The following is a 24,002-nucleotide window of genomic DNA, read 5'->3' on the forward strand; positions in this document are numbered from 1 at the left end:
AATTATAATAAAATGCCATAAATCTATCCCTTATTTTGTAGACGCTATAACCTTTGCGCAAACCAATCAATATACGCTGATTGCGATTTTTTTTTCTTCTACCAAAAATATGTAGAAGAATACATATCGGCCTATACTGAGAAAAAAAATTTCTTTATATATTTTTTGGCGATATTTATTACAGCAAAAAGTAAAAAATATTCCTTTTTTTTTTCAAAATTATTATTATACAGGATTTATATAGCGCCAAGAGTTTACGCATCGCTTTTTTTGTTTATATCGCAAAAAATTAAAATCGCAGAGGTGATCAAATACCACCAAAAGAAAGCTCTATGTGTGGGGGAAAAAAAAGGGATGTCAATTTTGTTTGGGTGCAACGTCGCACGACCACGCAATTGTCAGTTAAAACGATACAGTGCTCTATCGCAAAAAGAGAGCTTTGGTTGGGAAGGGGGTCAATTCTTCCGGGGTGATATTTATTACAGCAAAAAGTAAAAAATATTCCTTTTTTTTTTCCCCTCAAAATTATTATTATTATTATTATACAGGATTTATATAGCGCCAACAGTTTATGCAGCACTTTTTTTGTTTATAGCGCAAAAAATTTAAATCGCAGTGGTAATCAAATACCACCCCAAGAAAGCTCTATTTGTGGGGTAGGGATGAACTCCGACGTGTTCGCATGCACCACATGCAGAGCCCGCCAGGAAGTCTGCGCACAGCCAGTGAGACATTGCCCCGATGAGTGGACACGCCAGAGCTCATCCCTATTGTGGGGGGGGGGGGGGGGGAAAGGATGTAAATTTTGTTTGGTGCAACATCGCAGGACCGTGCAATTGTCAGTTAAAGCGACGCAGTGCCGTATCGCAAAAAGAGCTCTGGTCGGGAAGGGGTAAATTCTTCTGGGGCTGAAGTGGTTAAAGCATTGACAAAAATCCTAGAAGCTGATTGGTTTCTTCTATGCAGAGCTGCGCCAGATTTTGCAGTCGCCCGTTTTAGTTAATCGCTGTGCGTTCGGATCTGTGCACCCAGTCCAGACATGCAGTTGTGTCCGTGCAGCCATTGCATGTCCATCTGTTTCTATGGGCTGACTGCATGTAGCTCTGAGGTGACTGCTTGCAGCTCTGAGGTGGCTGCAAATGCAGCAAAAAAGTGGCTCTGTGCAGAGGATGAGGGCTTAATCACTTGACCGAATGAGCCCTTAAAACCATTTCATGCGTTTAAAAATGCTCTCTAAACACACGTACGTTGTCAGTGTGAATGAGGCGGTCACACAATGGTTGTCTCTTTGTGAATGCTTTCTTCCATGTGTCTGGCTTGAAGGAGGAGAATTAGAGAGCAGAGAGGAGGGGGGGACAGCTTGAGCACGTAGCAGAGGGAGGAGGGGAAAGCGTGATATCACTGCTCGCAAAGCAGAATGGGAAATGTGGCTGTAAGCTCTCCAGATACAGTGTCTTCAAAATTTGCTTCAGCACAGGACATGTAATGACATTGGCCATTTCTGGAATGTTTCCAGGCCGCCACACAGCTCTTCATACACCTAACAGACTTCTGAACAGGTATGGTGTACTATTTATCAGATTTGTTGTTGTTTAAATATGGCAAGGTGCACTTATCCTTTAAGCGTGTGTATGGCAGATCTCTAGCGGGTTACGTTACTCTCCGGTGAAATGAATACGTCTTGTGGTAAGTGGAGCAGCGCTCTTACGAAGCGGAGGTCCTTTGCAAGAATCAGCATAAACAAGCCATGGTTTCCCCAGCTGCTCTATATGATTCAGTCAGCAGTAAACAATGAGGCTCAGTATTCCTAGGCTGAGAGTGACGCTCCTCTCTGCTCTAGCAGCTGTCAGTGTGTTTATAAAAAGGGAAAAATTCACCGGTCGGCCCATGTACTCTATAGATAGGCAAGTATTTATTGTGAGCTGGGCTGTGGACTTTCAAAAAGATGATCCTCGTACCCCATTCGGACACTGCTGACGGTATTCAATGAGAAGGGCATGGAACGTACCCTGGAATTCATAAAGAGTGGCGGTGACGCTCTTTAGACGTATTTCTGGCGTCTGCGTGCGGCAGTTTCTTGTACCTGACGGAAAGATAAATTTGTGGCAAAAACACGCCAAAATTGCTAGGCATCAACACAAATGAATGAGGATGAGCTCCAGTGTGTTTGCACACTCCACGTGCAGAGCCCGCCAAGAAGTTGGCGCAGCGCTGCGCTAATCACAGGCAGTGAGACATTGCCCCGATGCGTGGCTGCAGAGACCGGGCAATGTCTCACTGCCTGTGATTAGCGCAGCGCTGCGCCGACTTCCTGGCGGGCTCTGCACGTGGAGAATGCGAACACGCCAAGCTCATCCCTACAAATGAATCCAAGATGAAACAGATTTTAAAGGATATGTTCACTAAACTTTTCACAGAAAATGAAAAGGTGATCTCCCTCCAAAGATCCTGGCCACCCCTCTGAACCCTGCTGCACATGGCAGCCATGATGTCTCGGTGCAGCAGTCCTTATGCTACAATATACAGGCTTGAAGTGAGTATCCATTAGATATGAGCTCAGGCGCGTTCGCACACCCGACATGTCGCACCTAAAGTCGCACTGACATGCAGCTTTAAATGATGTGATTTCAGATAGTTGCACGATTTCAAAGCTGCAGTCAATGTGAAGGAGGGGTTAATTATCTCCAGGTTTTCTTAAGGAGTATTTCTTGAAGAGGAACTTCAGTGGGGGATGGGAAACAGAAAGTCAGAATTCAGCTTCAAATACTTAAAGTAGAGGTCCACCCTAACACTACAATCCCTGCATCTACAGACATCCACAATCTAACACCTAACCTATCTAGCCCTGTAAAGAAGAAATCAGTATACATACCTTTTTTGAAGCTGATTCCACGCTGAGCTGTCAGCCATGGCTGGCTGTGGAGGTGGGTCCAGAGGACACAGCCAACAGGGGAAGCCCAATAGTAAGTCTATGGTTGATGTCACTACCCATTCATTTCACAGCCATTGTCAGCTGTGTCCTCTGCAGAGCTTCCACCGCTGGCTATCAGGTCAGATCGCCTTCAAAAAAGGTATGTATATGGATTTCTTCTTTACAGGGATAGATTGTTTAGTATTGGATCGTTAATGTCTGTAGATGCAGGAATTTTTGTGTTAGGCTGGACTTCCACTTTAAAGTGGCTCTGAAGCCTAAACATTTTTTCACCTTACTGCATTCCTTGCATTAAGGTAAAACATGTTTAGGCATTGATTTTGGCCCCTCAACCCACCCCGACACCAATACTTACCTGAGTCCTCATTCGATCCAGCGCTGTGCACGTCTTCTTATTCTCTCCCTTCACTTCTGGGTCTTGCCGGCTTTGCTAGGGCACCGGGAAAGTGCTGGTTCTTTCAATTAAAACCAGGGAGCAGGGCTGAGTCCCATTGTCTATGTCAATGGACGCAGCAGCGAGACTCTGGAGTGAGCACACATGAGTGCCCACATGAAAGGCAGCTGCCCGTGGGGGCACTGGACAAAGGAGGAGCCAGCAGTACCATCAGGGGACCCGAGAAGAGGAGGTTCTGGGCTGCAGCACAGAGCAGGTAAGTATAAAGATGTATTTTTTTTTTTAATCCTTTACAACAAGGGTAGGCAACCTTAACCACTTAAGAACCAGAAGGATTTGCCCCCTTAATGACCAGGCCATTTTGTGCGATATGGCACTGTGTCGCTTTAAAGCGGGTCTGTACTAGGGAAAAAAATATTAAAAGCCAGCAGCTATAAATACTACAGCTGCTGACTTTTAATAAATGGACACTCACCTGTCCCGGGGTCCAGCGATGCCGGCACCCGAGGCCGATCGATCGCTCGGCTCTCGGCTGCTGCCGCCACCATTCTAGGTGAGGGAATCGGGAAGTGAAGCGAATCGGCTTCACTTCCCGGTTCCCTACTGCGCATGCGCGAGTCGCGCAGCGCAAAAGGAATTGTCCGCGCAGGAATGTGTCCCAGCAGACAGGGCGGCAGGACAGGAAGAGGCATAGACTCCCACGGGAGTCTATGCCCGGAAGTGGGTGTAAATACCTTTGACAGGTATCTCCTCCCCCCTCCCCCCTGAAAGGTGCCAATTGTGACACCGGAGGGGGGGGAGGGTTCCGATCAGCGGTAGTTCCACTTTAGGGTGGAAGCCCGCTTTAACTGACAATTTGCTCGGTCATGCAACGTTGTATCCAAACAATTGATGTCCCCCCCCCCCCCCACCCACAAATAGAGCTTTCTTTTGGTGGTATTTGATCACCTCTGCAGTTTTTATTTTTTCCCTATAAACAAAAAAAGAGCGTACATTTAAAAAAACAAACAACTATATTAAATATCCCCCAAAAAATAGTGTCTACAAAATAGGGAATAGATTTATGCCATTTTTATTTTTTTACTAGTAATGGCGGCGATCCTGTGATTTTTTTTTAGCAGAACTGCGACATTGCAGCAGACAGATTGGACACTTTTGACACATTTTTGGGACCATTGACAAAAATGAACTGATTACTGTGTACATGTCACTGGTAGGGAAGGGGTTAACGATAGGGGGCGATCGAGGGGTTAAATGTGTTCCCTGGGAAGTGTTTCTAACTGTGGAGGGATGGGACTGACTGGAGGAGGAAATAGATCGCTGTCATTAGGAATAGCAGATCTCTCTCTACTACCCTGTCAGAACGGGGATCTGTCTGCTTTTTTTTGACAGATCCCCATTCTGGCTCTCTGTGGAGCGATTGCAGGTGGCCGGCAGACATCGCGGCCATGAGCATTAGCTCCGGTGTTGCCCGAGCTCCCCCTACCACTTATAACATCCGACAAACAATGACTGCGATTCTCCCAGGAGACGAGCTTCAGCTAGGCATTCACAGCGCATGCGCCGCTGATGTCAAGTAAAATTTTCATTTTACCTACAGGTAAGTCTTCTTATAGGCTTACCTGTAGGTAAAAACTTAAAAAATGGGTATACAACCACTTTAATTGCTGTACTACCGTGTCGCAATCCCAACAATTGCACGGAAATCATGGATTTAAATCAGGTGGTGAGGAGGCAACATATTGCCTCCTCACCACCTGTCAAACACGCTCAGATCACTTTTCAGAGGGGCAGCAGTGCCTGCTGCACGTGTGAATGACCCCCTAGTTGCATTCGGCAGCGGCACCCTTAGGGCATGTTCACACATAAAGCTGGGGGGTTGTAAAAATCCTGCTGTTGAGTCATGGTTTTACATCCACCAATCCCTACCAAGGCAGCAGCCAATGGTGTACACATGTCGCAGTAGGAATTAGGCCCCCCTGTTGCTTTTGGAGGGTGCTACCAACTGCCAATTGTGACCTATTCAAATAAATGGGGCCACTCTACAAGCGCCCCAAACCTACATGCTTCTGCGGGGTCCAAGGAGTTGGGGTAGGTGGTGAGACAGCAACACAATGCTGCCTGATGTAATTTCTTATTTGCTTTACTGCACAAGGTTGCAGGCCACTTGAATGGGTCATGCTTGACAGGTGCTACACCCACCATCCATGACAGGGCGTCTAACTGCTGCTGCGTCTTAACTATTGGTTTTACCACTTCCCAAAACTGCAGATGTAAATGAACCACTGTTCTAAGCCCCCTATAAGGTTGCTTTCACACTGATGTGCTGCAGGTTCACCTGCACTGTGTGTGCAGCACAGTGCACAGATTTATATTATGTCTTGCATGTGTGGTGCATTTTCAGAAAGTGCATCAAACCAGCAGGTTATATTAGAAATGTATGGCTAAGCGCAACAAACCTGCAGGTGCAATGCACTGCACATGCGGTGTGGGTAGACCACAGCACATCAGTGTGAAAGCAGCCGTATACTATTATGCCCAGTGTATTGCTTCACACTGACCTGAAGATCTCTGCTTTCCTGCTGCTGGCACCACTCTGGAGACCGCTAACAGGGTTAAGAGCTCAAGGGCAGTTGGTATCTCTCTGCATTGGGTAGGAGCCAGCACTACAGAGGAGGCATTGGCTTATGTGACTCTTGCTCCGTAATACAGCTCCAACTTTACAAGCAGTCCTTCTGCATTGCACTGTTTGATGCTATAGAATGGTGGGTCAGCAAGTCCAGGCTGCGATCTACTAGTCACCTGGCCATGATCTACTGGTAGATCGATATCGACGGGTTGCTGACCCCTGATTTACAACCACTTTAATGAAACAGATATTTAACATCCCATGGAGTCAAGCAAGTATAGTTTTTTCGCACAGCTGGTGCTCCTCAGATGTCTGTTTCTCTGTGCCACCATCTTGGCTTCAGGAGATAACTGTCACTTCCCGATAATTCACAGCCGGCTCCCTACTACGCTTGCGTGAGTCACAGCCTGTGGTGAGACTGGTCTTGTAGCCTACTGGGAAGTGTGACATCATCTCAGGAAAGGGGGAAAGGTGGACTGAGGCACCTTCATTCTTGCATGGGTGAGGAGTGAAGAATAGCAGGTACCACTCAAAAAGGTACTTTCTCACCTCATCTTTCAGGATGACAACACATGAGAGAGATGATAGGCTCCTCCTTACAGGAAATGCAATCAAAACACAACTGTTTAGAAGGCCTCACTTTACTCCCTGTCCCTTAGTATTGATTGTGTTTCTCCCACAGCAAAAAGAGTTGGATGGTACCCCTGTGAGCCAGGTTTAGGAATGCTGGTGGTGGCTGAAATAACCTGCTGCCTCAGAGCTTCTTGCAGGTCACCACTAAAACAGCATTTGTGCAGTCGGTCTGGGCGATTCAATCCCCCACCTTTGCATTCCGCTCAGAAGCTCGGGTTTTACCCTGGTGCCTTGTGCTCCATATTGCCAGAGTCCAAATCTAAGCACCAAGGGGAGGACTCGGCACGCTCCAAGCCTCACTCTCAGGCTAAAACTTCCTGTCACAGCAGGAAGAGGGTGGAGCAAGCACAACGAGACCCAGGAAGTGGGTTTAAAGCACGAAGGAAACGCCAAACCCGTGTGGCTGCGGAGACTGAAGCATTCCTGCTCACAGCAGGGCTCAGTCTCAGCTAAAAGTCTGATCCCACCTCACGAACAAGGAGGATGGAAAGACAGCACAGGTGGCTGCAGGCAAGAGCAAGCTGGGTCCGTGTAATGCCGCGTACACACGATCAAATTGTCCGGCGTACTTAGTCCGCCGAAACACATTTCGCCGGACAATTGGATCGTGTGTGGGCTTCAGCGGACTTTTCCAGCGTAAAGTCCGGCGGACTTAGAAAGTTTTTTTGCAGTCCAATCTTTCCGCCGGACTTGGGTTTCAGCGGACAATACGTTCGTCAGTATGCTATTCTGGCGGACTAAGAATGACGCATGCTCAGAAGCAAGTACGAAAAGGAAGCTATTGGCTACTGGCTATTGAACATCCTTTTTCTAGTCCCGTCGTACGTGCTGTACGTCTGTAAAAAAATGACTTTCTGTGTGCCCGTGTGTGGCCAAGTCAGTTCGGTAGAAAGTCCGCCGGACTATCCGCCGGATTGTTTGCCGAACTAAGTACGCCGGACAATTCGCTCGTGTGTACACGGCATTAGTGTCCTTTTCTTACCTACTTGGAGGTTGACACCAAATTAGAGGATACCTGGTAATCCCCCATGCTTTCTCCTCTGGGGAAAGGGGAAGGGGCCTGCAGCCATGATACAGGGGGCAAGAAGAGTGACTATGGCATGTTCCCTTTTTTCTTGCAGATTCCCAAAGTAGAGCACAGGAGGTCTCTGACAAACCACCTTCCTCATTCGCTAGCACCAGTGCCAGTAAAAAGTGCTGTAATTGCGGGGAAAGATTGCCAAAATCCCACACCAAGACTTTTTTTGTTATAGGTGTATTATCAAACTGGCTGGGAAAGAGGCCTCGGGATTAATGAGAGATTTTCTCAAGTCTGTACAAGAGGAAATGTTGGCCACTATACAATCCTTCTGCACCTCTACTCACACACCCCTAGTAGTAGGTTCAGAGGAACTCCCCCCCCCCCCCCCCCCAAAGAGGGTACCTCATCACAGGAGATTTTACTGTCCAAGCCAGAACCAAGTATCTCTACCTTTTCGCTCAGGGGCTTAAAAATCTAGTAACCATAACATGTCCGCCTCCAAGGCAACTTTTTTTCTTCGTAGTGTATTCGCTGCTGGTGTTCTGTAAAAACAGCCAACTCATCCAAATCTCCAATTATTGCTGCTGGGGAGTGACAGGGAGTGACGTGGTTGGAGATTTTGGCAAGTTGGAGTTTTCTGCAGAACACTGGAGTATGCAAACCCAGAAGGAAGACTGGGTGAAGGTGGATGCCCCGGGGAGCTGTGACAGCACTGCGCTGGAGGGCTCCGTGTGCAAGTAAGTGTGTCATATTGCGCTAATATGCAGTGCATACAGCACGTTATGGCAACCCACTGCAGAGAGCCCACTTTTTTTTTCTTTTTTTTTCTTTGGGGCGGTTTACTACCGCTTTAAATTACCATATCCTAAAATACCCTACAGTATCCTATTCCCTAGCAACATAAAATAAAGAGCAATATATTTTAAAATACATGAAAACCCCCAAATACCAACCCCTCAATTAAAAGCCATGTTTTTAAAGGAAAGCCTTGCAGCAATGAAATAAAAAATATAAGTTTGCAATGGAGAAGACAGCAGCTAAAAGTGACCTCAATAATATGAACAAAAAGATAGCAAAGAAGCTGATTGTCCAAAGATGGTAATCGGACACAAAGCCCCCACTAATGAGAACAGAAAATAAGTTAAATGTCCAAAGAGCTAGCAATCAGAATTTAAGTACAGTTTCCTAATTGACCCTAATCTCTTTCTATATTGTTTGTCAGCTTTCCTTGCAACAGCTTCCAATTCACTGATTATGTGGCTGTCCTGTGCCCCATCCCCCTTTTTATACTGAGGGCACTGGATTTACCAAAAGCTGCTTTGTTGGCTCTTCTAAGCCCCCTGACCATAGTCCAGACACCATGTAGTGCAATATGGTTTAAAAGAATCCTCCTGGGTGAATCTGCACACAACTTTGCCTGGACTATGAGTCTTGAACCACAGCTAACGGTGAACTCGAACCTCTTCTCTACTGATTACTATTAGTTCCTACAACAGACAAACTACTAGTGACTTACCAGTTAGTGTTCATTAACCACTTGCCTACTGGCCACTTTCACCCCCTTTCTGCCCAAGGCAATTTCCAGCTTTCAGCGCTGCTGCAATTAGAATGACAATTGCGTGATTATGCAACACTCTACTCAAATGAAATTCTTATTTTTTTCACACAAATTTGTTTTGCTAAACAAATAAAAACACTTTTTATAGTTTGTTATAACATTTTGCAAACTGGTAATTTTTCTCCTTCACTGATGTTTGCTGATGAGGCTGCACTGACGGGCACTGATAGGTGGCACTGGTGGGAACTGAAAGGTGGCACAGAAGGGCCAGCACTGGTGGGCATTTTGGCTGCACTGATGGGCACTGATAGGTGGCACTGATGGGCAATGTTAGGCGGTACTGATAGGTGACGCTGATGAGGAGGCACTGGTTGGCACTGATTGGCAGCAGTGTGGGCACTGTTGGAACTGCACTGATAATAAGGCCACTGATAATTCATGCCCTGGTTATCAGTGTTAATGTCCCTTTTAACACAAGCCGGTTATCATCTCTATTTTCTCTCCTCACGCCGTCAGCGTGAGGAAACCAAAGCCCATAACTGAAGGTCTGAAGGAATCAGTGATCACAGAGCACGCTGCAGGGGATTAAAAACAAAACAAAAAAGACATTCAGCAGGCAGCAGGATCAAAAACGATCCACTGTGGGTCGCTTTTTCAGAGGATAGTAAGCACTCCCTAAAGCCCCATACACACTATCAGATTTTCTGCTGAGTTTTTCCTTCAGATTTACCAAAACCATATAATATGAGGACAGACCTTAGGAGTTTCAATGTGTGTGCAATCAGGCAGGCCCTTCTACTACATGGTTTTGGTAAATCTGAAGGAAAAACTCAGCAGATAATCTGATAGTGTGTATGGGGCTTTACAGTGGAACTAGAAGTCCAAGGATTTCCTGATGGCTAGAGTTTTTATAAAGATGAGCCAGGAAACTTTCAGACCATGCATGACTTTTTGTAGGTCCACAACATAGAGATACTGGCTGTACTTTTTGTATCATTCCAATTGCATACTCTGCAAAGACTCCAAAGTTATGAACTAATGTTCTCAGTCAATGGTTAATAAATGAATGGAGTGAGTCACACCAACAGTATGGAAGAGAACAATATGATGATCCAATGATTTCTGGGAAAGGCACTTGACTTCTTCATATCTCAGTGCATTCAGCTGTCATTGTTTCCTTCCTTCTCTTTGCCTAATCTAATTACCTGCTCAGCTACCATGTTCTAAACCCACATCTTATTTTCATTCTCATTCGTGCAGTATACTGATCAGTGAAAACATACCTATACCGATTTACATCTTTGTACATACTAATGTTCCTGATTATCATTAGTTCATGAATCACATCTAATAAAGTCTATGTTTAGTTACATTTTTTTTTTTTTTAAATCAGCACAAGGGACGATGCATACATTGAATAAAAAGTATCCCTTGTGCTGGTGGCTGCTCTCTTAGTTAACCACTTCAATACCAGGCGCTCCCCCCCCCCCCCCTTCCTGCCCAGGACAATTTTCGGCGTTGTCGCACTTTGAATGACAAGAATGTCATGCAACACTGCAACAGTGCCAACTATGTCCACCCTTTCTGCCCCTCCTCCATTCATAAAAGCTGTACTATAGCTTCCAGCCATAAAAAGCATTCTATGAATAGAGGATAGGTGGATGAATGAAAGGTCTGCATTCATATACCGTATATACTCGAGTATAGGCCGACCCGAATATAAGCCGAGGCCCCCAATTTACCCCCAAAAAAACTGGCAAACTTATTGACTCGTGTATAAGCCGAGGGTGAGACATGCCTGTCCATCCCTGTGTGTGTGTCCGTCCCTGTGTGTCCGTCCGTCCCTGTGTGTCCGTCCATCCCTGTGTGTCCGTCCATCCCTGTGTGTCCGTCCATCCCTGTGTGTGTGTGTGTCCATCCATCCATCCATCCCTGTGTGTGTGTGTGTCCATCCATCCATCCATCCCTGTGTGTGTGTGTGTCCATCCATCCATCCATCCCTGTGTGTGTGTGTGTGTCCATCCATCCATCCATCCCTGTGTGTGTGTGTCTCCATCCATCCATCCATCCCTGTGTGTGTGTGTCTCCATCCATCCATCCATCCCTGTGTGTGTGTGTCTCCATCCATCCATCCATCCCTGTGTGTGTGTGTCTCCATCCATCCATCCCTGTGTGTGTGTGTCCATGTGTGTGTGTGTGTGTGTGTGTGTGTGTGTCCAGCCTACCTGTGTCCCGAGCCTGTGTCCCGAGCCTCCGTCCCGTGCCTTGCCTCCTTGCCTCCGTCCCGTGCCGTGCCTTGCCTCCTTGCCTCCGTCCCGTGCCGTGCCTTGCCTCCTTGCCTCCGTCCCGTGTCGTGCCTTGCCTCCGTCCCGTCCCGTGCCGTGCCTTGCCTTGCCTCCGTCCCGTGCCTTGCCAGGATCGCCGCTCTTCGTCGGCGCCTCGGCGGACATACTACAATTCGAAAGCCGCGCCTCCGCCTGTGATAGGCGGAACACTGAATTTCCCAGCAGCCTGTGTTCCGCCTATCACGGACATCGTCTCATCCTCGTACTACGGACGAGGATGAGACGATGTCCGTGATAGGCGGAACACAGGCTGCTGGGAAATTCAGTGTTCCGCCTATCACAGGCGGAGGCGGAGGCGCGGCTTTCGAATTGTAGTATGTCCGCCGTCTGTCTGCTCGATACGCTGATCGAGCAGTCAGACGGCGATGACTCGAGTATAAGCCGAGGGGGGCACTTTCAGCCTCAAAAAAGAGGCTGAAAATCTCGGCTTATACTCGAGTATATACGGTAGTGCATTTCATTGATGGAAGCTATAGCACAGTTTTTATGAATGGAGGAAGGGGGGGCATAGTGGGCACTCTTGATAAGTGCCTATGACATGTATAGATACTCATATTAACCCCCGTAGCACCAGACGATTACTGCTGTGGAGGATTTTTGGTGGGGAAGAAGAGGATGGGAGACTTCAACAAAGAGAGCAGCTACCAGCACAATGGATTATTTTCATGTAAAAAAAAAAAAAATCAGCACATTACTAAATATGAACTAGTGTATGCAGATAATGGGCAGCTGTAGATATAAACAAACTGTCCAGCTTTGACCAAAGGTGAGTAATGCACTTGCTATAGGTGCAGGCTAAACGCATACCTCGTGAAGCCATACTGAAAAACTCCCAAAAACTGCCTGATTGCATCTCCCCATCCTGCCTTGTGACTAGGAAGTTGCTAAGACGCTCTTAGCTGTTATTATTCATCTCCAACATCGCAGGAGTTAGCTATTAGATCCGGTTTACACTGGGGCGACTTGTCAGGCGACTTAGCCGCCTGACAAGTCGCGTCCCATTCTATGCAATGGAACCATTCTAATCGGAGCGACTCAAGTCGTTCCGACTTAGAAAAAGGTTCCTGTACGACTTTTGGGGCGACTTGCATTGACTTCTATACAGAAGTCATTTTGCAAGCCGGCGCTAAAGTCGGACCCCGGTCACCTGAGGCAGTCGCGCTGCCTCAGGCCGCGTACACACGGGCGGACTGTTCGCCCAACTTTGTCCGCTGAACAGTGTTTGGGCGGACAGTCCGCTCGTGTGTGGGCTTTCAGCGGACAGTTTCAGCGGACAGTTTCAGCGGACAGTTTCAGCGGACAGTTTGACGAACAAGGTTTTACGGAATTTCCGAAAAACTGTCCGCTGAAACCTTGTTTCAGCGAACAGTCCGCCCGTGTGTAGGCTTGTTCGTCAAACTAAGTTCCGCGCATGCTCAGAAAGGATTTACACGCCGAAAGTTATAATGCAGTGTATAGGACGTCGTATTTTTCGTCCCGTCGTACGTGCCGTTCACGTCATCGCGCACGGTTTCAGCAAACTGTTCGTTCGTCGTGTGTGGCCATGTCCGTCCATGCTAATTTTGAGCGGACTGTTTGCCGAAACTGTTTGACGAACAAGGTTGGGCGAACAGTCCGCGCGTGTGTACGCGGCCTCAGTGTGAACGGGCTCTTACTCTGGTTCACATGTGCTTTTCTCCTCTGAAGTAGCTATAAGCTCAGCATTTGAGAGCTCGCTACGGTCATGATGGATGGGAACAGTAACAGCTGGCTGTGTCTTAGCAACACCTTAGCAACAATGAGGGATCAGGAGATGCAGTCTCTGGGAGTTTTCAGCAGGCTTTGTGAGGTACGTAAAAAACAAAACAAAACAAAAAAACTATCAATCAAGCACAGTAAGGATGGAGATGTGGCAGCATAAAAAATATCCTACTGAATGTTTTTTTTTCTGCACTGATGCCAGTGTAATGTTCAAGGTTCTAAGGAAATAAAAACTTTTTTTTTTGCCTTCGTCTCACTTCAGCCACCTACCTTGCTGATAATGTGGACACCCAAATCTTTCTCCTCTGTCTAGAATCTGGTGGTAGAGGTCCTGCTGAATGACATGTTCCTCTATCTCCAGGCTTGGTGCAAAATAAAGACAGGATGGTGGCTCCGAATAATGTCCAAAAAGAGGGTGTGCACCATCAATGGATGTATACATTCACATTCATGTAAACCCAATCACAATATATATATTTAAATGTGCAGCTGTCATCAATATATCTAGTAATACTGATAGTTTTCCTGTTTTGAATAATATATTCTTTTCTTTTCCTGTTTTTATTATTGTGTTTCTTTTTTGTGTTACAGAAAATAGAAGATGTGGCAGAGTGTTGGGTTGACATTTTTGGTCTTTGTGGCCACATTAATCTGTGTCCTGCTGTTTATGCTGTGTGGTGAGTATTATTGCAGCACATTATATTATTTTAGTGTACAATGTGGCGTTTTCCATCTGACAGCTTACTTGGGTCTGTGTTTTTTTATTATTTTTTTATTAATAAATCTATATATTCAGCAATTTTATAGCTTGTAATGAGGAAGGGGGACTGTCAACCTTAATGTCATGGCAGGAGAGCTGCCGTTATCCTATGCTTATGCTTAGGGAATTTCTCTGTCTGATTTAAAATTCTCTTGTAGAAATTTGTGTATCCATATGGGGGGTGCGCCCCCCCAGATTTCAGTTGTGCACCCCACCCCCAGGCTGGTTTCCCATGAACATTGCACCCACACTCACTGCAAGTTTGGACAGGAGAATCGTCAGCAAGAAGAGAGCTGGGAGGAGGTGTGGGCTTTCTATGCTCCCCCCGCTCCTGTCAGGGGAGCGATCCTCCATACAGCAGATTACACAGGATCATCGTAGAGTGCACAGTACATGGCTTGATTGCCCGTCCCCTACCCACATTTCCAGGAGATGAGCAGTCCTTGGAGGTGGTAGGGGACGAGTAATCAAGCTGTGCAGCTTCCGATCTAAGAGGATCCGATGTTATCTGCTGTGTGGCGGAGAGCTGTTAATCCTCCTCTCTTCTCGTTGACACTCCTCCTGTCCGGACTTGCAGCAGGCGTTGGTACAGTATTCATGAGGGGGCTGGCCTGAGGGGGCACAAAGAGCCTGTGCCTCCCCACTACTCCTGCAAGATTGGGGGGGGGGTTCTTTGTGCTGGGGAGGATAATGGGGGGAGGGGAGTTTGTGCTAAGAGGAAGGGGAGGGCTTGTACTAGAAGGAAGAATTGGGGGGGGGGCGAATGTGTTAGAGGGCAGAATTGGGGACGATTTGTGCTAGGAGGGGAGAATTGGGGGGGGGGCAGGGATTTGTGCTGGAAAGGGTAATTTGGAGGGGATTGTGCTAAGAGGATGGATTTGAGGAAATTTGTGCTGGGAGGGGGATGGGGATTTATGCTGGGGGGAGGGGGTTATTTGGAATGAAAGAGGATGTTTGCTAGCAGGGGTGATTTGTGGGGGGAATTGAGCTGAAAGGTGGAATTGGGGAGCAAACATATATGCTGGGAGGGGAATTTGGGATGTAAAGATGGGGAATTTTTGCTTGGGGAGAATTTTTTTTTAACTTGCAGAAGGAATTTATGCTTAGGGGTGAGCGTGTTGGTTAGTGCTGGGTTTTCTTTGGGGAGTGGGGGCTCTTCAGAATTCTCTGCTTATAGGCTCCTGAGCTATAAATCCAGCCCTGTGTGCGGTGGATGCTAGAGAACCACCTAGCAGTTTTTTCAACTTCTTGGGACTCTGTTGAGATATAAAATGTATGTGTTGTAATACATAAAGGTGGGAGAGAACTCCCAAAACTCCCAGGGAAGAACAGCAGAGTCTGGAATGATAAAAAGCAAATGTATGTTACCTCAACATTTCATATCCCAGATATGAGTCTGTTGTGCCATGTACTTTTGTTAAAAGGTATCCTGTTCTCTTTGTATTGCTTCCTTTGTGTGAAATACCTGGTGATACTGCCAGTCCTCCTGCTTTCCTATTTCAAACTGACCACACTTAGCATAGAAGCACATCCCTCCCAGTGTGGTCAGTTTTCTGGCTGTGTTGGGAGCACAGCCTGCCTGTTCTCCAATGGCCAAGACTTGTGTTGACACAACCCCTGCACAGCCCTTCACTACTATCAGTTAAGGGTAGTGAGCCATGTTTGAAACTGTGGTCAGCCTGATCGCATACTCCTACTTGTCTGGAAGCTTACACAGTGGAAGGAAAGTGACACAAGTTCAACATGTATGCAGTCATAGGGGAAAATCACCTGGAACAGGAAGTCTGCCTGTAAAAAGGCCCTTTAAAGCATAACTAAACCTAACTATTAAATAACTGCAAACAGGCAACTCTTTGTTGCAGAAAAAAATATACAGTAACAAATACTTGCCTGCTAGCAGTCCTCTATTGAATGCACACTAAGTTGTGCATGCACAGCTCAGTGTGCATTCCTGGCACACTCCAGTTGTGCCCAGAATGACTGTATTCAGTGTGCCTGCACGAAATGACATTATTCCACCATAGCTTGGGGTAAGTTGACACCAGCCAGCGATGGATGTAATTACAGCTTCGCCGGAAGGCGGTGGTGAGTATTTTTAGTGTTTAGGTCCCACTTCTTGTTCAATCAGCAGCATGATATGGTGGCAGTGGCACAAACATTTTTATGATGTCAGACATTAGATTAAAAATTAACGGTTTGTCAATTACAAGTAGGTAAACATGCTAATTTGTTTCAGAGCCCAATTTTAAATTAAACTAGTGTAACCCTTTAAAGCTGAGCTACAGCAAATCACTGGGCCTCATGCAGGGGACCCGGGTATGCTGGGGGAGGGGTATTTGTGCTGCAGGACAGGAGGACCATTACAGAATGCTGCACTGTGTCTGTGTCTTTCCCTCCAGCAGCTGAAAGCTGGTTTCTCCCCCTCTCCCTCCTGCCAGCTCTGCTGGAGGGAGAGACACAAAAACACAGTGCAGCATTTTGTAATTGTCCTCCCATTCCACTGCACCAACTCCCCTTTGCGTGCTGCCCACATCTGACTCCCCCATGTGTGCCCAGGCCCCCCCCCTTGCCCCACCACAGCACTTCAGGCTTTCCTCACCCCCTGGCTGCTGGGTACACAGGTGGATGGAGAGTGGGGGAATGGGTCGGTAAATATGTCATATACCAGCCCATTACTTTCCTGATTTGGACACAGTGAGCAATCGGTACCAATCACTCCTATGTCCATTGATAACTGAACAAAGTAAACTGTGTTTACTATGCTCCAGTTTATGAATGAACAGGAGCCTCTGTCTCCTGTTCATTCATCTTCAGTGCAACTGAGGCTACAGAGAAAGAAAGAAAGGAATTGAGGACAGATTCTTCAGTTCCTATGGCTCAAAGGTGAGATGTAAGGGGCCTGTTTAGACCCCTAATATTTCATTCAATCCCTTCAGCAGCATTGTAAAAAAAAATTGTAAATCAATACAAAAATGTAAAAAAATTTATTCTAAAACGTTATTTTTAAAATTGTGAAAAAATGTTTTTAAATATTGGAAAAAAAAAAAATTATATATAAAATTTTTTTTTATTTATATATATATATATATATATATATATATATATATATACATTTTTTTTTTTTTTTTTTTTTTTTTTACATTTTTGTAATATGGGGGGTGGGGGTGTCAGGCTGTATGGGGATTTCAGCCCTGAGCATAGCCCAGCCAGACCAGAGATCATACTTTTCTGTACTGCAGTTATATAGCACAAATTAGACGCCCCGGCCCCCAGTATGTCATTGGACAGTGAAGGAGCAGCAGACTGAGGTCATCTATCTCTTCCTGCCAGAGTGTTTTGTCAGCATATGTGCCTGGTTGAGTCTGAGTACTGAGTCTTGATTATATAGGGGTTTTATAAAGGTTTATATAAAGATTATAAATGAATATGTGACTGACTGTATTAAAAATGTTTTTTGTATCTGCCTGAATTTGAGCTACAGAACTGTTCCATAATGCCTTTATACTTTTCCTTCTTAGGTTGGTATGTGGTCTGGCATCTCTTCTTGTCTAAGTTCAAGTTCCTCAGAGAACTTGTCTGTGATGGCGCCTCCCTCCAAGGAGAAAACGAATCATCCGAGTCAGCCGCAGAGTCGGAAACCCCACTGACTCCACAGAAGACCAGAGCAAAATCGGCACGGCAGAGGAGAGCTCCAGCTGAAGAGGCCACCTAAGCATGGCAAAGATGCTGGGACTTTATCAGTGGCAATCCTGACATCAAGCTTTCTGCATCTGCACTGTAGAAGTCAACACTATATATGACTTTATGGGGATAATGGCTTCATAAAATATGGCACTATGGATGAAATGGGTTATGACGTTTTCATTACCTGTCCTCAAATACTTCCAAAGGATGTGAAGCTCTAAGTGTATGAACCTAGACATGGACACGTTTCGCCACTGCACTGATTGTCCAACGAGCTGTAAAGTGTAAATGTGACTGCTTCATTTTCTGCTTTGTATTAACTACCCAGGATTATTTAATCTGAACCAGTTTTTTGCTTCTTAGTGAGAACATGGAATTGGCAGTTACCACTAGTAATATATGGTGAATTTCAGCTGTCGTTTATAAAATAGCACCTTGTTAAATTATAATGTAAAAATTTAGCTATGAGCTCATTCTGCTGCCTTGATGTCCATCAAAATGTAATGACAAAAGCTTTTAATGTGCGGGACTTCTCACTTCACTTCTGTCATGTCTTATATCAGTTGTGTATGGAAGAAGAAAGCACTGTGCGGGCACCTTTTATTCATGGTTATCACATTCATAACTTTAGAGCATTAGATGCTGCTTTTCTCTCTGGAAACACAATGTACTCGTGGAGTATTAGGTGCTCTTGCATTCCATATGATACTGCTTCTAAGAGAGCGTGACTATGGTTCGGCCTCAAGGAAGAATCTTGGTTAAACCTGATCTGGGACTTTAGCTTTTTTTTTTTTTTTTTTTTTTTTTTTTTTCTGCGTGGATCGCACACTGGATGTTACACTATAATTGGCACACCTGCAATTTTAACAAGTACATGTTAACCAATTACCTGTTCGTTAACCTTTGTATAGAATGACTGCATTGAGAGCATATATGGTAGCTATGTGTGGTACTTCACTTCTTTCACCATTTTTTTTTTTTTTACTATGGATTGATCTACTGGTGACAATGAAATAGTAACTGTTGCTTTTGTTTACATTTATACACTATTACGGTTTCTCGTAGAACTACAGCTGCAGAAAAGCCATATCCAATGTTAGCATATTCATCCCAATATTCAATTTAGTATGCATGCCTGCCTTCTGCTTAGTCTTGACTCAATTTACAGTTCCTTTCCATTACAAGTAACTTTGTAAATATTCATATCTCTACATCTTTTTACATACCAGGCAGTTAGTTAAAGGTAAATGAACCTGCTATCTTGTATCTTTGTTAACAGTTAATCATAATATAGGTGTAAAAAGTGTAGGAGATTGTTCACGCTCTGGCTTGTTAGGTAACCTATTTTTTATTTTATAACCTGGAATACTGTAAGTGATAACAAATGTAGAAAAAATATATAAAAATTAACAGGGCTTTCAAGGGTGACCCAACAGTATTATACTAGAGAACATAATGCATACTTTAATATATAAAAAAAATACAGTTTTTGTTAACCACTTCACCTCTGGAAGGTTTAACCCCCCCCCCCCCCCCTTCCTTACCAGGCCATTTTTTGCACTGTTACTTTTAACTGACAACTGCGCGATCGTTATATAATAATAATATGTATGTCCTTTCCCCCCCCCCCCCCCCCCCCACAAATAGAGCTTTCTTTTGATGGTATTTGATCACCTCTACGATTTTTACGCTATAAGGCTGGGTTCACACTGCTGCGATGCGGGAACGCTGCGAATCCGCTGCGGGTTCCCGCATCGCATGCCTCCCGGCGGCAGTTTACACTGCCTTATGCGAACTGCTGGAAGTGTCAGTGAAAAGTTGATGACACCCCCAGATCAGTTCGCATATCACAGTGCGATCTGCGAACTCAGACAGGAATCGGATCGCATGGTGTGAACACCCATGCGATCCGATTCTGCTGCGGACCAAAAAAAGGGTCCTGTGCGAGTTTGGGCCGGATGCGATGCAAATTCAGCCATACTATCTGTATGGCTGAACTCGCATCGCACAGAGATCGGATGTGATTTGCACTGCAGTGCGGTGCGAATTACATCCGATCTCGTCACCGCAGCAGTGCAAACCCAGCCTAAACAAAAACAGACTGACAACTTGGAAAAAATATATATTTTTTACTTTCTACTATAAAACCTATCCAATTTCTTTATAAATTTAGACTAATATGTATTCTGCTACATATTTTTTGGTAAAAAATTAGTGTATATTGATTGCTTTGCGTAAAAGTTATAGCGCCTACAGAATATAGGCTATATTTATGTGATTTTTAAAAAAAAATTATTTACTTATTTTCTTTACTAGTACTGGCGGCGATCAGTGACTTGGTGCCGACAGTGATATTGCGGCAGACAGTCAGGACACTAACTGACACTTTTTGGGGACCAGTGACACTAATACAGTGATCAGTGCTAAAAAAATATGCACTGTCACTGTACTAGTGACAGTGGCTGGGAAGGGGTTAACACCAGGGGTGATCAAAGGGCTAAATGCGTTCCTAGCCTGTGCTTTACTAAACTGTGGGAGGTGCTTGTACTAACTAGGGGAAGGCAGAGATCTGTGTTACTGCTTATAAGGATCAGAGGGTCAATGTCTTCCCCACTGACAGAACGGCAATCTACCTTGTTTACATACTGCCTGTGTAACGCATAATCGTCGGGTGCCGGTGGACCTCTAGTCTGCGGTACCCGATGTTCGCGCCCCTAACCCGGAAAGTGCTGGATCACGTACTAAGTATGTGATCCAGTGCAGGAGACTTGCTTTGCCGCCATATATATACAGTATATTGTCGGCAAGTGGTTAACAAAGACATCAACTTTACACATTAAAATAAAAATCGGAAGGTATAATGGCAAGAATCTACCAGAAAATATCTGTCGACGGGTTTAGCAGTCTTATGCCACCTCTTCAGGATATCAGATTACTTCATAGAATAAATGCCATTTACTGGTGAATTTCATCTATTACATTAAAAAGTGAATATATCATGTAACTGCAAATAGGGTGATTTAAACAAAATACTCAAAAAGCATGTTTTCTACATCAAGAAATTACAGTCCATCTATCCCACAAGAGAAGGGGGCTGACCATATGCACACACAAAAAAAATGTCCTTATTATAATACTGTTGGGTCACCCTTAAATGCCCTGTTCATTTTTATAATATTGATTCTATGTTTTTTTTTGTGGGTGACCTGCCAATATTTGGGCTGGTACAGCATTAAAGGGTTGTTACCCTTTTCCCTTCGCACGCCCTTATATAATGTATATGTATTTCTGACAGTAACTGTATTTCGCTAATAGTTTAGATATAGTAATAGAAGTTCTTTGCAATGTATTCCACTTGAATACAGTACATTGAAAAATAGGGTGAATGCTTTTTTTTTTTTTTTAAAGAGAGTATAACTTTGTTGTGATATGAAGACATATTATTATTATGAGTAACTGGTGGGGACCACTATAGACTATATTATATACTGACATTTATTATGTGTGATAAGGTCATGTTATGTAAAGTAGATAACCAAAAATATCAACATGCATAGGTTTCTTTACCTGTAGAGAGGTGTATGAATTATTCAGATTTCTAAGACACATGCACTGAGACGAAGTGGATCCCATTGACAAAAAGCTGACTTTTTAAAAACCTTTGTATAGCATACCTCAATTTTCCAATGGCCCACTGCAGAAAACAGTCAAGACTTTAGCAGTGTGAAGCCACCGCATTTGACAAGATACTACCACCATGGGTAAATGGCAACCTAAAATTAGAAACTGGTGACATGATAAGCCTAATGCCCCATACACACGGTCGGATTTTCCGACGGAAAATGTGCGATCGGATCATGTCGGAAAATCCGACCGTGTGTGGGCTCCATCTGACTTTTTCTGTCTGATTTTCCGATGCACAAAGTTTGAGAGCAGGATCTAAAATTTTCCAACAACAAAATCCAATCGTTTAAATTCTGATCATGTGTAGACAATTCCGACGGACAAAGTGCCACGCAAGCTCAGAATAGACTAAGAGATGAAAGCTATTGGCTACTGGCCTCTTTATAGTCCCGTCGTACGTGTTGTACGTCACCGCGTTCTGAACGATCGGTTTTTCCAACAACTTTGTGCGACCGTGTGTATGCAGGACAAGTTTGGGCCAACATACGTTGGGAAAAAAATCCAACGCATTTTGTTGTCGGAATGTCCGTGTGTATGAGGCATAAGAATGGTTTCCAAACGTCTTTGTTGGAAAGGAGGTATACCAGTCCTCCAAAAGCCATTCAGCCCCCAAAAGCGGGGCACAGTTGGGACCTCTCTGGTTTCACCACGGTTCAAAAGCCATTTTGTAACCTCACTGCACTAAGCAGTGAAATAAATGGTATTCCCTGTACCATGTACATATTCATGATTAAGACAGTACAAAGAGCAATGATATAACACAATAGCAAACAATCAGAACTCTGTTTACTATAGTCTTAACAGCGAAAGCTGGATTCTGATTGATCGTGAAGAATACATGCCCTTTGGCTTTTTGCCTTATTAAGTAAGCCTGATCGTGTACTACCATTCTTTGGGGTCGTTAATTGTGTTTTTTTTTTTTGCTTTAAAATTTGTATGAATATTTTTGCCTTTTGCTGTTTTTTAGTGTGATTGTAAGAAATATGTGACTTTTTTTTTTGGTGCCGGAGGTGTTCAGCATAAAGCTGAAAATATCTCAGGCAACTGATATTTACTGCAATATTTTTCATTTGCTTTGATTTTTTTATATGTAGTAAGTATCCTTAGTGTGAAAGGCTGCATTGCTTCTGCATTGGTACTGCAGCGACCTCTTTATATCTTTGAATGCCAGAGCATGCTGAGTGTTGTAGTTTGACAACCATTGAATAGATACAGTAGGGTGCTTTCTATGTGCGTATATTGTTTTCATCTTGTTTGTTAAATAGTAATGCTGTTCATCAGGAGCAGATTTAATTAACTTTTACGGTTTGAGGCATTATGTACTTCAGTAATAAGATTTTGCAAATAAATGAACTGCATTTTTAATAGCATATGGGGGTTTTCTAGCCACTTGCAATAAGTTTTAAGTTGAGGCTGTCAAAACCTGCTTTTATTTTACGACAGAGTTGCCTTGGGAATACAGTCTTTATTTTGCCATTAAATAGCAGTGACCCATAGCTACCATATATTTGTCGTATAAGCTAGTGTCTTTGAACTGTATTTGGTGGTGCCTCACCAAACGCACTTTATACTGTATTTATCAAAGTTCAAGGAATTAATTTAAGGGTGATTGCACATACACATATTTTCAGTGTCTTTTTCTTTTCACCATTGAAGTAGAATTGTTGCCTAGGTCACATGGAAGGAGTGTTTTTTTTTTTTTTGTGATTGTTAAGGGAAAATCGCACTTGTGTGATTATCCCTAGCAGACCTTGTTCTGTGTAATTGCATTGCACCAGCAGCATTATGCACAATTGTCTACCTGCTGTGTCGTCATATGTTTACACCACATGGCATCTGTGTTAACTTAAGGTTTGTCTCTGTTAGAATCATTATGTTGGGCATTTCGTTAAGATTAGCTGGGGATTGCCTTGACTTAGCATTTGCCTCTTCAGTGTTATGAATCATAATAAAAGACGATACAGACTAAAGTTTTGCTTCCTTTTTCACATTGCTGTGTTCAAAGTGTTTGTAAACCCTCACATATAGGCAGCGTAGTGACTATCCTCAGGTGATAGACAGAGATGAAACAAATCCTTCTACAAATGTTGTACCAGTTTATCTACAGCTGTCTTTTCCCTACATCCATTCAAAGTGCAGCATTTACAGAGGATCTCTCGGCTCAGAAAATTGGGGGGCAGAGAGCTGAAGTTACATCTGTGGAGAGCTGTCTGGAGGGAAGGTACACCCCCCCCCCCCCACACTTTCATACAACTCCAAGGAACAGAGCTGAGGCTGTCAATCAGCTGGCGCTTTCTCCCCGTCACCTTTTTGTCTTGGTGTCAGGAAAACATGTCAGAAGTGACTCATGCTTATAGTAGAGGAATACGGCAGTGGACAGAAATTATACTTAGTGCTTTGACGTGAGACATGTACGCACTATAAAGCTACATGCTTTGTTCATATTTCATGGCTGAAGTTTATAACCACTTTAAGGTATACCTGTGTATGTATAAACTAAATTCATGTGATGCACCCACTGCAGACCAGGTAAGGCATTAAAGTGCATTTAAAGCCTAAACTTTCTTTACCAGAGAAAAATCAGGAACTAAAAGGAGATATTTTAAATGTGAGGAGAAATCT

The 24,002-nt window shown here is 44.4% G+C and overlaps 1 protein-coding gene across 1 annotated transcript; it reads left to right on the top strand.

Moving 5' to 3' along the window:
• Nucleotides 1-1,393: 1,393 nt before the first annotated feature.
• SMIM13 (small integral membrane protein 13) lies at nt 1,394-23,350 on the top strand. Its single transcript, XM_077492191.1, has 3 exons — nt 1,394-1,559; nt 13,844-13,929; nt 17,531-23,350. The coding sequence occupies exons 2-3, from the start codon at nt 13,854-13,856 to the stop codon at nt 17,722-17,724; spliced, it is 270 nt and encodes an 89-aa protein (XP_077348317.1). The 5' UTR covers nt 1,394-1,559; nt 13,844-13,853; the 3' UTR covers nt 17,725-23,350.
• Nucleotides 23,351-24,002: the final 652 nt, after the last annotated feature.

This window comes from Lithobates pipiens, unplaced genomic scaffold, assembly GCF_037356315.1.
Source record: "Lithobates pipiens isolate NorthernLeopardFrog02 unplaced genomic scaffold, aLitPip1_a1.2 Scaffold_19, whole genome shotgun sequence".
In the NCBI taxonomy this organism is placed as follows: Eukaryota; Metazoa; Chordata; class Amphibia; order Anura; family Ranidae; genus Lithobates; species Lithobates pipiens.